Genomic DNA, 15656 nt, shown 5'->3' with positions numbered 1-15656 from the left:
TTTTTTAACAAAATATATGTATATAACGTAATCGTTTTCGAAAATAGTTATTTCTTAAAAGAATTTTTTATTTTTTAAAAACAATAAAATTTCTTTGAAGCTCGAAAGATAATTATATTAGATATTTATTTTGTGGTTATATAAAAATTACTTAAAACCGTTTTTTATTATTAATAAAAATTATTGCTTTTTTATTAGTAACAATAACATAATATTTTAAACATTTAGCATATTAAATGTTATATATGTGTGTGGAGTGGTACAAACATCTTATTAGAACATTGAAAATATTTGTGTATCTTTATTGATGCGAATTAACTCGTATCTATATGCTGTTTACATTTTTGTGTGGTATCACATATATCACATCTTTGTATTATGTATTGTAAACGTAAAACTTTATTAAAGGCAAGAAATATTATATTTATTATTCTATGATATAAATCCATTCTATACGAATAAATATTATTCGGCAAGTTGACGTAAAACAGTTTGCAAAAATGTGGAAAGATTTTCATCAGGTTCCAAGTGCAAAAGCTGGCAAGTGTGATTCCATAGATCTTTAGCTATTTGATCATTTCTCGCCCTCCACTGCGGTCTGCTTACACGACACTCTCTATTAAAAACAAAAAATTATAATAATACCATACATAAATTCGTTGAAAAATATTTCAAGAAAATAAAGAAGAAAATAAAAATAAATTTATCACGTTTAGGTATTGTTATAATTTGCAAAAAAACTGTTATATCTTGTTATATTACAGTTTTCTCTTACACATAATAAAGCCCGGTCTCATCAGCCACTTTTTCATCCACCGCACAATGTATCGTTGTTTGCGCGCCTTGTATCGGATTTTTAATGAATGGTCGCATAATATTCCGATAAATAAACCTCGCGCCTGGAATTATCGTTCTACTATAATGTCGGCTTAATTCGGTTCTTATAATGCCGGGATGTAAGGAGTATACGTTTATTCCGCTAATTCCCGCCTCTGGAAATCAAATTTATATTTCCATGAGAATTATATGCAATTTTTCTATAAGAAAAATATGTCATCTTGGTACGATATGATAACTAAAATAACTTTATCAAAAAAGTATTAATTTTTGAATAATTTAATTTAAATGCAAGTAATCGTTATTTTCTTTTACCTTTCAATCGACGTGCAAGTTCCTTAGTAAAAAGTACGTTTGCTAGTTTAGTTTGTGCATATGCCTTTGTAGGACTATATGATCTATCCAGATTCATATCGCTAAAATGTATTTTACCAACTGCAATGATAATAACAGATATCACTAATAGATAATAATAAATATTGCTTAAATAATACATATATATATGTATATATTTTCTTTATGCTTTGATTGCAATGCATGCATAAAAATATGTGAATTAATTATGCAATGCATAAAAATTCATCATTTAAATCTTTAACAGAGAACAAAAAAGATAGAATTTTCTAATAGAATCTTTCGATCAAAATATCTGCGCTTCTATTAGATTCGCGCGTCTGTACACATCCACCACGCTACACGTGTCGTGCGAGACTGATCGCAAGACTCTGAGCAGCCGTGTCGCCAAGCATACCCCACCCCACACGTCCGCCACGCTGCGCGTCTCGCGCGAGACTGACTCTTCGATTGCGAGACTGGACTGACGATCTGACGATCAGTTCCGCGCGAGACGCGCAACGTAGTGGATGTGTGGGGTGTACTTGGCGACACGGCTGCTCAGAGTCTTGCAATCAGTCTCGTGCGAGACTTGTAGCGTAGTGGATGTGTACAGACGCGGGAATCTAATGGAAGTGCAGATATCTTGATCTAAAGATTCCTGTAGAAATTTCTATTTTTCTTGTTCTCTCTTTTAAAGATTTGAATAATGAATTGTTATGCATTGCATAATTAATTCACATATTTTTATGCATGCATTGCAATCAAAGCATAAAGAAAATATATAATTAATTATGCAATGCATAAAAATTTAGTATTTGAATCTAAAACGGAAAGTGCGAACAAAAAAATAGAATTTTTTACAAGAATTTTTTAATAATCAAGATAATCACAACATCGAAACTATAATTACGATTTTATTGACGAAAAGATTTATTAATATTTTTTGATAGAAATTAGCTACTTTAAACTCGGTTAATATTTTTGACAGTTATCAGCTGATTTGTATCAAAAAATATTAATCGAGGATAAAGTATTATAACATATTATTTACAACATATTACTATTTTAATTTTTATAATATATATATATTATTACTTTAAAATTTAATTAGTAAATTAACGCTTTAGTAATATTTTTTGATAGAAATCAGCTGATTAAGGCGTCAATTTGTTAATTAAATTTTTAAATAATAATATGTTTTAAAAATTAAAATAATTTGTTTTAAAAAAATATTATTTTAATAATATTATTCTTTTTAATATAAAATTAAAGAATGGCGCGCGCTACGCGCGCGCTTTATTGTTCTAGTAGTATATTAAATAATAATTATTATCTGTTAATGTTAAATAATAATTATTATAGTTATATATCAATATATATATAATATATTATATTGCTGAGAAAAGAAAACAATTTTTTTTAAAAAGAGAAAGATAAAAAAGCCATAAAAGATATTAAATTTTAATAACATAATATTTTTTTCTTATTTCTCATATCTTGTTTCTCTGTTTCATTCTTACGTACAAAGGTGACAAATTGATGACACGTTTATTATTCTGCAACCAGGAGCAGATGACTGTATTTTCGGCAGCAATAATAATGTCAGGAGAAAATGTCCTAGATGATTTGATTGTAACTGTAGCTCGAACCCATCCTTGGTTTTTTCATGTGGACACATCATTACACCGGCATTATTGACTAATATATGAATGGCCGATTCATCTGTTAATAACTTCCTAGCGCATTCTCTTACGCTCTTTAGGTTACTAAGATCCAATGAATAGATTGCGAGCTCGCCTAGCTTACCCTTGTATTCTTTGCTATGTTAAAGAAGACTATTATGTAATTAATTATATACAGTATTTAAAATAGTTATAAACTATATGTATTTAATTATAAACTATATATGTTTATTTAAAAAAAAGAAAATTCCAAGAAACAAATGTCTTCTCTATATATGTTTATAGTTAAATATCAGAAAGTTTTTTCTAAGAGTCTTTCCTTTCTATCTGCTAATATAAACTATTTGCTCCATGTTATAAACAAAATTAACAATACTGTGAATATTTATAAAATCAATTGCCATTCTAAAAGATAATAGCTGTAGAAAAGTTAGCTTTAGAAAAATTTATGTAATATATAAAATAATAACGTAATATTACAACAAATATTCAAAATTGATTTGTTTAACTTGCAACATATTCTTTTTCCATTATGCCGCATGATAAATAATTAAATTATTTAGACAAATAAAATAAATAATTAGTCTGAGGAGCTGCGCAAGAAAATTCAAAATTGTTATAATTCAAAACAATTATAATTATTATTATTATTTATATTATATTATAAAAATTATAATTATTTACACAGTATTCTCACATATGAAGAGCACTTTTTGCTCACTAGAGTAGAATAAAAATTAACCTTTTTGTCCAGAAGAATACCCGAATACGACAAAATATATATTTAAGGCTAATATAATTATTTGTAAAAAATATTTTTTAAATATTCTATATAAGAATGATATTTGTTGCCTGTACGAAATTAGCTCCCCACTTTTATAATTAACTAATTTTGACAATTGTGCTGAATTGTGCTAAGTTTGTGCTACATTGTGTTCGAGCATTTTGAAACTAAATAAAAATAAAAAATATAGTAAATAAATTTAAAAAAAACGATTTTTTAGGTCAGCCCCCAACTTTTCATTTTTTTAAATTTCCTTACTTGTGTTACATTGTGCTAAGTTATGCTAACATTGTGCTAAAATATTATTTTTTAAAAATTGTAAAGAAAAAAGTTATAATAAAAACTAATTTTGGGCAATACTAACAAAGAATTTAACATTTACGTTTGCATTAATTATACAAATGGCATATAATTGCATATCTGAGTTGTGCTAACATAGCACAAGTCAACACAACTATTGAAGACAATTGTGAAGGAAGTTAAGATTGTAATTACGGTGGTATCTAGTAAGTAAATACGCAAATTAATAACGCAACATCCGTGCATCTTTCTGTTGTTAGATTAAATTTTATACGATATGAATAATTAATTTCAATTATTTATAGTAATAATTTAAATCAGAATTTAAATTTTCATGAATCAAGCTATCTATAACAATTAAAAAAGCTAGCAAGTCTGCTATAAATATTCACTTAAACTTTGAAATATACTAGTTTATAATTTATAATTGAGAGCTTTTCACATTATTTTTTTCTTTTTCTTTAAAGTAGTATTTACATCAAACGATAATTGTAAACTTATAATATACAGCTTTATATACTTACCCCGGAGATGGATCATTCTTTATATCTTCCACTGCAACCTTTGCTTTCTTTACATTCCGACAGACCAAAATCACTCTTGCGCCTGAAAATCATTATTTATCATTATTCATATATAATTATATTATTTACTTATAGCTTGCATTATTGATGTTCTATTATTGATGTTTAAAATAGCATAACAAATAATTATATACATAAATGATCTATAACAAAAATATTACATACACGCGTAAGCAGAATTCGTGAAATTACTTTTAAGTATTTAAAATCTTTTCCAGATTTCAAACATGTTTACTTACAAAAATATTATTGACATTTCTGCTAAGGGAAAATTGACTTCAAATTGGCCAAAGAGTCTGTCGTTAAGAGGATATCTAAATTTTTTGGAAGCCTTATACGTATACATGTATGCTACACCAGCAGAATATTTAGAAAAATAAATTTAAAAAACGTAAAATTAAAAAAAACTTTAAAATAATCTCTAAATAAATTAGAAAATATATATTATATAAATATTATGTAAAATAATATTGAAAAATAATATAATTGATACACAAGTATAATATTTATTTATTATAATATATATATTTTTTTTCTTTTAAATGTAATATATATATATATATATAATATATAAAATTATAAATTTATTGTGTGTGTGTTTTGTATATATAAAAAATATTAAATTATTTAATAAAAAATGTATAACTTTATTGAAGTGACATATACCTATGGCAATAGAACATAAATAATTTTTTTGAGAATTTGAAATATAATACAAAATAATTTTATTCTACATTTTTATTCATTTTTATGCGAAAAAACTTCTCTATAATTGTATTACACTCATGACTACATATCTTGTATAATATAAAAATTAGAAATCGATATTTACCTCTTCTGTAAAAATCTCTAGCGGTCTCTTTACCAATTCCGGTATTTGCACCTGTTATGATTGCAACTTTACCATCAAGACGCGCCTTACTAGTGCACAATCTATGATAGGTCCACATTTGGAATTCCTTTTTTCACGATTTCACTATTTTGCCTGTAAAATACTCTCTTTATCTGGCCGAGCTAAGCGTCGCACTGAACACAACACGAATATAACAACGTAGTGCTCATTGATATACTTCAATGACGGGAATAAAATTTATATTATATTATAATATACTATTATATACTATAATAAATTCCAATTATTATAAATAAGGAAGAAAAGGAAGAAGTATGGTCTATAGCTATAACGTAGTGTGCACTCTCTAAGTATGCTACAATCGCTTAATTCATTCTGTTGAGAATCTTAACGTGAATCTTAATTTTAATGTTTGGATTCCCCACTACGAATATAATGTTGCATAATGGATTGAAAGAAAAAAATTCTTTCTTTTTGGTTATTTATCATGCATTATCATGCATTAACATAAATTACTTTTTTATACATATATACATGTCACGATTATATTTATTTCGACATTTATATTTGATGGTAAAAGTTATTTCTTTTTTCCATTGTCATTAGTCATGTATTGTTGTCCAATAATACATGTCACATTAATATAAATTAGTTTTTTTAAATGTCACGATTTATATTCAATGGAAAAAATTATTCTTTCTTCAGTTGTAATCTATTATCAGTCAAACATTATTGAATGTCATGCATTAAATTAATTTTTTAAATGTCGCGGTTTATATTCGAGAATAAAAGTTTATAAAATTTAACTCTTCTTTCGTTTTTGTATTAATAGATAATTATAAATTTTGAGCAAGTATAGTATCTGTACTGAAATATTAAGAGAATATTGTTAAGAGAATATAGGTATATGTTAATATCTTTTCTGAAAATGTGTAAGATACGTAGAATTAAACATAGAATTAAAGAATATATTTATTAATAAAAGCAATCAAAAAGGTATATATATATATAAATAAAAGCTTTTAACATAACTTTTAGCAAATTATGTTGAATACTTCTAGTATTATAATAAAATAATATGTAAAAGAAAATTAATTTATGTGTCGTATAATGCGAGAAAAGAAAAATAATTTTTTGCGAAAATATACAGATTAAAATATACCAACCATTAAAGTTCACATATCCGTGCAATATATGTGTCAATGTATGTGTATATTATTCATAGTATTTTTGCAACTATTACTTTAAATTCTTAGTTTGTATCTTATTTTTTATATCTTTTATATTTGGATATATTACTCTAATAACAATTTTAAAGCTATATATAACCCATATCATTAATTCGGTCAAATATTATTCAGCAATTTGTCGGGAAACGGTTTTCAAAAATGTGGCAAGATCTTCGTCAGATTTCAAATGCAAAAGCCGACAAGTTAGGTCCCATAAGTCTTTGGCAATTTGATCATTTTGCGCTCGCCAATGTAAAGTTGCAACTCCGCATTCTCTGCGAAAAAAAGATATTGTTCAAAATATATTTAAAAAAATATATACATATAAATAAAATAAAAAGCATATATAATTATTGCTGAAAATTGTGTATAATATATAAACACAGATATAGAGAAATATATGTATATGTAAAAACAGATATTTTTAAAAAGACATAAATATAAGAAATATCATATGACTAAAATTTTTATAATAAGAATACAAAGAACATACTACATACATGTGGTGTGACTCATCTTTTAATAAAATTATATCATATGTCATATTATTCAAGAGATTATTCGATTTACTTTTTATTATACTTATTGATTATACTTTATAGAACTAATTCTATATAATATAATTTTTTCTTACTGATAATAAAGACCAGTCTCATCAGCTGCATTTTCATCCACTGAACAATATATTGTCGTTTGTGCACCCTCTTCAGGATTCTTTAAAATTGGTCGCAATATTCCTCGCAAAACAGTATTTGCACATGGAAATACTGTTTTATTAAAATGCCGACCTAGCTCTGTTTTTATAGCGCCAGGATGTAAAGAATATACATTAATTCCGTTAATGTTTGCTTCTGAAAAAAAATAATTTTAAGTTATTAATTATTTTTACAATAATTTCTTTCAAAAAATTTATTACTTTTTTTTATAACTCAACATTGTAGCAGAGAAAAAAAAAGATAGAGAGGAAGAGAGATTGTCTTATTATATCGTACAACATTATTGAAAACAATTGACTCATGAAATAAATTAATATTTAAGCTAACAAAACTTTTTTATGATTTATTAGAGACCAGCGTACAAATTTTTTAATTTGATTAACATAAAATAAGGATGTGTTGCACAGGGTCCGCATAAAAAAAATCAAATTCTAATATTTTAAGACGAGCCAAAAATTCATCGATTATACATTTTAATAGTACATTGATTACAGAATCTTTTGGTTCCAAGCAGACAACAGCGTACAAATTTTTTAACTTGATATACATAAAATAAGGTTGCGTCGCATAGGGTCAACGGTAAAAAAGTATCGATTTCTAATATTTTAAGACGAGCCAAAAATTCATCGATTATACATTTTAATAGTACATTGATTACAGAATCTTTTGGTACCATGCAGACACCAGCGTACAAATTTTTTAATACGATAAACATAAAATAAGGATGCGTCGCACAGGGTCCGCGTCCAAAAAGTATCAATTTCTAATATTTTAAGGCGAGCCAAAAATTCATCGATTATACATTTTAATAGTACGTTGATTACAGAATTATTTGGTACCAAGCAGACACCAGCGTACAAATTTTTTAATATGATATACATAAAATAAGGATGCGTCGCATAGGGTCAGCGGTAAAAAAGTATCAATTTCTAATATTTAAAGACGAGCCAAAAATTCATCGATTATACATTTTAATACTACATTGATTACAGAATCATTTGGTACCAAGCAGACACCAGCGTAAAAATTTTTTAACTAGATATACATAAAATAAGGTTGCGTCGCATAGGGTCAGCGGTAAAAAAGTATCGATTTCTAATATTTCAAGACGAGCCAAAAATTCATCGATTATACATTTTAATAGTACATTGATTACAGAATCTTTTGGTACCAAGCAGACACCAGCGTACAAATTTTTTAATATGATTAACATAAAATAAGGATGCGTCGCACAGGGTCAGCGGTAAAAAAGTATGAATTTCTAATATTTTAAGACGAGCCAAAAATTCATCGATTATACATTTTAATAGTACATTGATTACAGAATCTTTTCGTACCATGCAGACACCAGCGTACAAATTCTTTAATATGATTAACATAAAATAAGGATGCGTCGCACAGGGTCCGCGTCAAAAAAGTATCAATTTCTAATATTTTAAGTCGAGCCAAAAATTCATCGATTATACATTTTAATAATACATTGATTACAGAATCTTTTGGTACCAAGCAGACACCAGCGTACAAATTTTTTAACTTGATATACATCATATAAGCTTGCGTCGCATGGGGTCAGCGGTAAAAAAGTATCGGTTTCTAATATTTAAAGACGAGCCAAAAATTCATCGATTATACATTTTAATACTACATTGATTGCAGAATCATTTGGTACCAAACAGACACCAGCGTACAAATTTTTTAACTTGATAAACATAAAATAAGGTTGCGTCGCATAGGGTCAGCGGTAAAAAAGTATCGAAATCTAATATTTCAAGACGAGCCAAAAATTCATCGATTATACATTTTAATAGTACATTGATTACAGAATCTATTGGTACCAAGCAGACACCAGCGTACAAATTTTTTGACTTGATATACATAAAATAAGCTTGCTTCGCATGGGGTCAGCGGTAGAAAAGTATCGATTTCTAATATTTAAAGACGAGCCAAAAATTCATCGATTATACATTTTAATAGTACATTGATTACAGAATCTTTTGGTACCATGCAGACACCAGCGTACAAATTTTTTAATACGATAAACATAAAATATGGATGCGTCGCACAGGGTCCGCGTCCAAAAAGTATCAATATCTAATATTTTAAGACGAGCCAAAAATTCATCGATTATACATTTTAATAATACATTGATTACAGAATCATTTCGTACCATGCAGACACCAGCGTACAAATTTTTTAATATGATTAACATAAAATAAGGATGCGTCGCACAGGGTCCGCGTCAAAAAAGTATAAATTTCTAATATTTTAAGACGAGCCAAAAATTCATCGATTATACATTTTAATAATACATTGATTACAGAATCTTTTGGTACCAAGCAGACACCAGCGTACAAATTTTTTAACATGATATACATAAAATAAGCTTGCGTCGCATGGGGTCAGCGGTAAAAAAGTATCGGTTTCTAATATTTAAAGTCGAGCCAAAAATTCATCGATTATACATTTTAATAGTACGTTGATTACAGAATTATTTGGTACCAAGCAGACACCAGCGTACAAATTTTTTAATATGATATACATAAAATAATGATGCGTCGCATAGGGTCAGCGGTAAAAAAGTATCAATTTCTAATATTTTAAGACGAGCCAAAAATTCATCGATTATACATTTTAATAGTACATTGATTACAGAATCTTTTCGTACCATGCAGACACCAGCGTACAAATTTTTTAATATGATTAACATAAAATAAGGATGCGTCGCACAGGGTCCGCGTCAAAAAAGTATCAATTTCTAATATTTTAAGACGAGCCAAAAATTCATCGATTATACATTTTAATAATACATTGATTACAGAATCTTTTGGTACCAAGCAGACACCAGCGTACAAATTTTTTAACTTGATATACATCAAATAAGCTTGCGTCGCATGGGGTCAGCGGTAAAAAAGTATCGGTTTCTAATATTTAAAGACGAGCCAAAAATTCATCGATTATACATTTTAATACTACATTGATTGCAGAATCATTTGGTACCAAACAGACACCAGCGTACAAATTTTTTAACTTGATATACATAAAATAAGGTTGCGTCGCATAGGGTCAGCGGTAAAAAAGTATCGAATTCTAATATTTCAAGACGAGCCAAAAATTCATCGATTATACATTTTAATAGTACATTGATTACAGAATCTTTTGGTACCAAGCAGACACCAGCGTACAAATTTTTTGACTTGATATACATAAAATAAGCTTGCTTCGCATGGGGTCAGCGGTAGAAAAGTATCGATTTCTAATATTTAAAGACGAGCCAAAAATTCATAGATTATACATTTTAATACTACATTGATTACAGAATTATTTGGTACCAAGCAGACACCAGCGTACAAATTTTTTAATACGATAAACATAAAATAAGGATGCGTCGCACAGGGTCCGCGTCCAAAAAGTATCAATATCTAATATTTTAAGACGAGCCAAAAATTCATCGATTATACATTTTAATAGTACGTTGATTACAGAATTATTTGCTACCAAGCAGACACCAGCGTACAAATTTTTTAATATGATATACATAAAATAATGATGCGTCACATAGGGTCAGCGGTAAAGAAGTATCAATTTCTAATATTTTAAGACGAGCCAAAAATTCATCGATTATACATTTTAATAGTACATTGAATACAGAATCTTTTCGTACCATGCAGACACCAGCGTACAAATTTTTTAATATGATTAACATAAAATAAGGATGCGTCGCACAGGGTCCGCGTCAAAAAAGTATCAATTTCTAATATTTTAAGACGAGCCAAAAATTCATCGATTATACATTTTAATAATACATTGATTACAGAATCTTTTGGTACCAAGCAGACACCAGCGTACAAATTTTTTAACTTGATATACATCAAATAAGCTTGCGTCGCATGGGGTCAGCGGTAAAAAAGTATCAATTTCTAATATTTTAAGACGAGCCAAAAATTCATCGATTATACATTTTAATAATACATTGATTACAGAATCTTTTGGTACCAAGCAGACACCAGCGTACAGATTTTTTGACTTGATATACATAAAATAAGCTTGCTTCGCATGGGGTCAGCGGTAGAAAAGTATCGATTTCTAATATTTAAAGACGAGCCAAAAATTCATCGATTATACATTTTAATAGTACATTGATTACAGAATCTTTTGGTACCATGCAGACACCAGCGTACAAATTTTTTAATACGATATACATAAAATATGGATGCGTCGCACAGGGTCCGCGTCCAAAAAGTATCAATATCTAATATTTTAAGACGAGCCAAAAATTCATCGATTATACATTTTAATAATACATTGATTACAGAATCTTTTCGTACCATGCAGACACCAGCGTACAAATTTTTTAATATGATTAACATAAAATAAGGATGCGTCGCACAGGGTCCGCGTCAAAAAAGTATCAATTTCTAATATTTTAAGACGAGCCAAAAATTCATCGATTATACATTTTAATAGTACATTGATTACAGAATCTTTTGGTACCAAGCAGACACCAGCGTACAAATTTTTTAACTTGATATACATCAAATAAGCTTGCGTCGCATGGGGTCAGCGGTAAAAAAGTATCGGTTTCTAATATTTAAAGACGAGCCAAAAATTCATCGATTATACATTTTAATACTACATTGATTGCAGAATCATTTGGTACCAAACAGACACCAGCGTACAAATTTTTTAAATTGATATACATAAAATAAGGTTGCGTCGCATAGGGTCAGCGGTAAAAAAGTATCGAATTCTAATATTTCAAGACGAGCCAAAAATTCATCGATTATACATTTTAATAGTACATTGAATACAGAATCTTTTGGTACCAAGCAGACACCAGCGTACAAATTTTTTGACTTGATATACATAAAATAAGTTTGCTTCGCATGGGGTCAGCGGTAGAAAAGTATCGATTTCTAATATTTAAAGACGAGCCAAAAATTCATAGATTATACATTTTAATACTACATTGATTACAGAATTATTTGGTACCAAGCAGACACCAGCGTACAAATTTTTTAATACGATAAACATAAAATATGGATGCGTCGCACAGGGTCCGCGTCCAAAAAGTATCAATATCTAATATTTTAAGACGAGCCAAAAATTCATCGATTATACATTTTAATAATACATTGATTACAGAATCTTTTGGTACCAAGCAGACACCAGCGTACAAATTTTTTAACTTGATAAACATAAAATAAAGTTGAGTCGCATAGGGTCAGCGGTAAAAAAGTATCGAAATCTAATATTTCAAGACGAGCCAAAAATTCATCGATTATACATTTTAATAGTACATTGATTACAGAATCTATTGGTACCAAGCAGACACCAGCGTACAAATTTTTTGACTTGATATACATAAAATAAGCTTGCTTCGCATGGGGTCAGCGGTAGAAAAGTATCGATTTCTAATATTTAAAGACGAGCCAAAAATTCATAAATTATACATTTTAATACTACATTGATTACAGAATTATTTGGTACCAAGCAGACACCAGCGTACAAATTTTTTAATACGATAAACATAAAATATGGATGCGTCGCACAGGGTCCGCGTCCAAAAAGTATCAATATCTAATATTTTAAGACGAGCCAAAAATTCATCGATTATACATTTTAATAGTACATTGATTACAGAATCTATTGGTACCAAGCAGACACCAGCGTACAAATTTTTTGACTTGATATACTTAAAATAAGCTTGCTTCGCATGGGGTCAGCGGTAGAAAAGTATGGATTTCTAATATTTAAAGACGAGCCAAAAATTCATCGATTATACATTTTAATAATACATTGATTACAGAATCTTTTGGTACCAAGCAGACACCAGCGTACAAATTTTTTAACATGATATACATAAAATAAGCTTGCGTCGCATGGGGTCAGCGGTAAAAAAGTATCGGTTTCTAATATTTAAAGTCGAGCCAAAAATTCATCGATTATACATTTTAATAGTACGTTGATTACAGAATTATTTGGTACCAAGCAGACACCAGCGTACAAATTTTTTAATATGATATACATAAAATAATGATGCGTCGCATAGGGTCAGCGGTAAAAAAGTATCAATTTCTAATATTTTAAGACGAGCCAAAAATTCATCGATTATACATTTTAATAGTACATTGATTACAGAATCTTTTCGTACCATGCAGACACCAGCGTACAAATTTTTTAATATGATTAACATAAAATAAGGATGCGTCGCACAGGGTCCGCGTCAAAAAAGTATCAATTTCTAATATTTTAAGACGAGCCAAAAATTCATCGATTATACATTTTAATAGTACATTGATTACAAAATCTTTTGGTACCAAGCAGACACCAGCGTACAAATTTTTTAACTTGATATACATCAAATAAGCTTGCGTCGCATGGGGTCAGCGGTAAAAAAGTATCGGTTTCTAATATTTAAAGACGAGCCAAAAATTCATCGATTATACATTTTAATACTACATTGATTGCAGAATCATTTGGTACCAAACAGACACCAGCGTACAAATTTTTTAACTTGATATACATAAAATAAGGTTGCGTCGCATAGGGTCAGCGGTAAAAAAGTATCGAAATCTAATATTTCAAGACGAGCCAAAAATTCATCGATTATACATTTTAATAGTACATTGATTACAGAATCTTTTGGTACCAAGCAGACACCAGCGTACAAATTTTTTGACTTGATATACATAAAATAAGCTTGCTTCGCATGGGGTCAGCGGTAGAAAAGTATCGATTTCTAATATTTAAAGACGAGCCAAAAATTCATAGATTATACATTTTAATACTACATTGATTACAGAATTATTTGGTACCAAGCAGACACCAGCGTACAAATTTTTTAATACGATAAACATAAAATAAGGATGCGTCGCACAGGGTCCGCGTCCAAAAAGTATCAATATCTAATATTTTAAGACGAGCCAAAAATTCATCGATTATACATTTTAATAGTACGTTGATTACAGAATTATTTGCTACCAAGCAGACACCAGCGTACAAATTTTTTAATATGATATACATAAAATAATGATGCGTCACATAGGGTCAGCGGTAAAGAAGTATCAATTTCTAATATTTTAAGACGAGCCAAAAATTCATCGATTATACATTTTAATAGTACATTGAATACAGAATCTTTTCGTACCATGCAGACACCAGCGTACAAATTTTTTAATATGATTAACATAAAATAAGGATGCGTCGCACAGGGTCCGCGTCAAAAAAGTATCAATTTCTAATATTTTAAGACGAGCCAAAAATTCATCGATTATACATTTTAATAATACATTGATTACAGAATCTTTTGGTACCAAGCAGACACCAGCGTACAAATTTTTTAACTTGATATACATAAAATAAGGTTGCGTCGCATAGGGTCAGCGGTAAAAAAGTATCGAATTCTAATATTTCAAGACGAGCCAAAAATTCATCGATTATACATTTTAATAGTACATTGATTACAGAATCTTTTGGTACCAAGCAGACACCAGCGTACAAATTTTATGACTTGATATATATAAAATAAGTTTGCTTCGCATGGGGTCAGCGGTAGAAAAGTATCGATTTCTAATATTTAAAGACGAGCCAAAAATTCATAGATTATACATTTTAATACTACATTGATTACAGAATTATTTGGTACCAAGCAGACACCAGCGTACAAATTTTTTAATACGATAAACATAAAATATGGATGCGTCGCACAGGGTCCGCGTCCGAAAAGTATCAATATCTAATATTTTAAGACGAGCCAAAAATTCATCGATTATACATTTTAATAATACATTGATTACAGAATCTTTTGGTACCAAGCAGACACCAGCGTACAAATTTTTTAACTTGATAAACATAAAATAAGGTTGCGTCGCATAGGGTCAGCGGTAAAAAAGTATCGAAATCTAATATTTCAAGACGAGCCAAAAATTCATCGATTATACATTTTAATAGTACATTGATTACAGAATCTATTGGTACCAAGCAGACACCAGCGTACAAATTTTTTGACTTGATATACATAAAATAAGCTTGCTTCTCATGGGGTCAGCGGTAGAAAAGTATCGATTTCTAATATTTAAAGACGAGCCAAAAATTCATCGATTATACATTTTAATAGTACATTGATTACAGAATCTTTTGGTACCATGCAGACACCAGCGTACAAATTTTTTAATACGATATACATAAAATATGGATGCGTCGCACAGGGTCCGCGTCCAAAAAGTATCAATATCTAATATTTTAAGACGAGCCAAAAATTCATCGATTATACATTTTAATAATACATTGATTACAAAATCTTTTCGTACCATGCAGACACCAGCGTACAAATTTT

The 15656-nt window shown here is 28.9% G+C and overlaps 1 protein-coding gene across 1 annotated transcript; it reads right to left on the bottom strand.

Annotated features, from left to right (window-relative positions):
* Positions 1–302: 302 nt before the first annotated feature.
* On the bottom strand, positions 303–5473 carry LOC145947717 (retinol dehydrogenase 12-like). The gene is made up of 6 exons (XM_083057494.1): positions 5356–5473; positions 4464–4545; positions 2698–2993; positions 1153–1272; positions 776–992; positions 303–616 (listed from the first exon to the last, which is right to left on the bottom strand). The coding sequence occupies exons 1-6, from the start codon at positions 5471–5473 to the stop codon at positions 466–468; spliced, it is 984 nt and encodes a 327-aa protein (XP_082913620.1). The 3' UTR covers positions 303–465.
* Between the last annotated feature and the right edge of the window lie 10183 nt (positions 5474–15656).

Source organism: Prenolepis imparis, unplaced genomic scaffold, assembly GCF_030444845.1.
Source record: "Prenolepis imparis isolate NDT839.2.m4 unplaced genomic scaffold, iyPreImpa1.0 SCAF_2, whole genome shotgun sequence".
Classification (NCBI taxonomy): domain Eukaryota; kingdom Metazoa; phylum Arthropoda; class Insecta; order Hymenoptera; family Formicidae; genus Prenolepis; species Prenolepis imparis.
The sequence above is the reverse complement of the archived record's forward strand: the minus strand, read 5'-3'. Positions and strand labels throughout refer to the sequence as shown.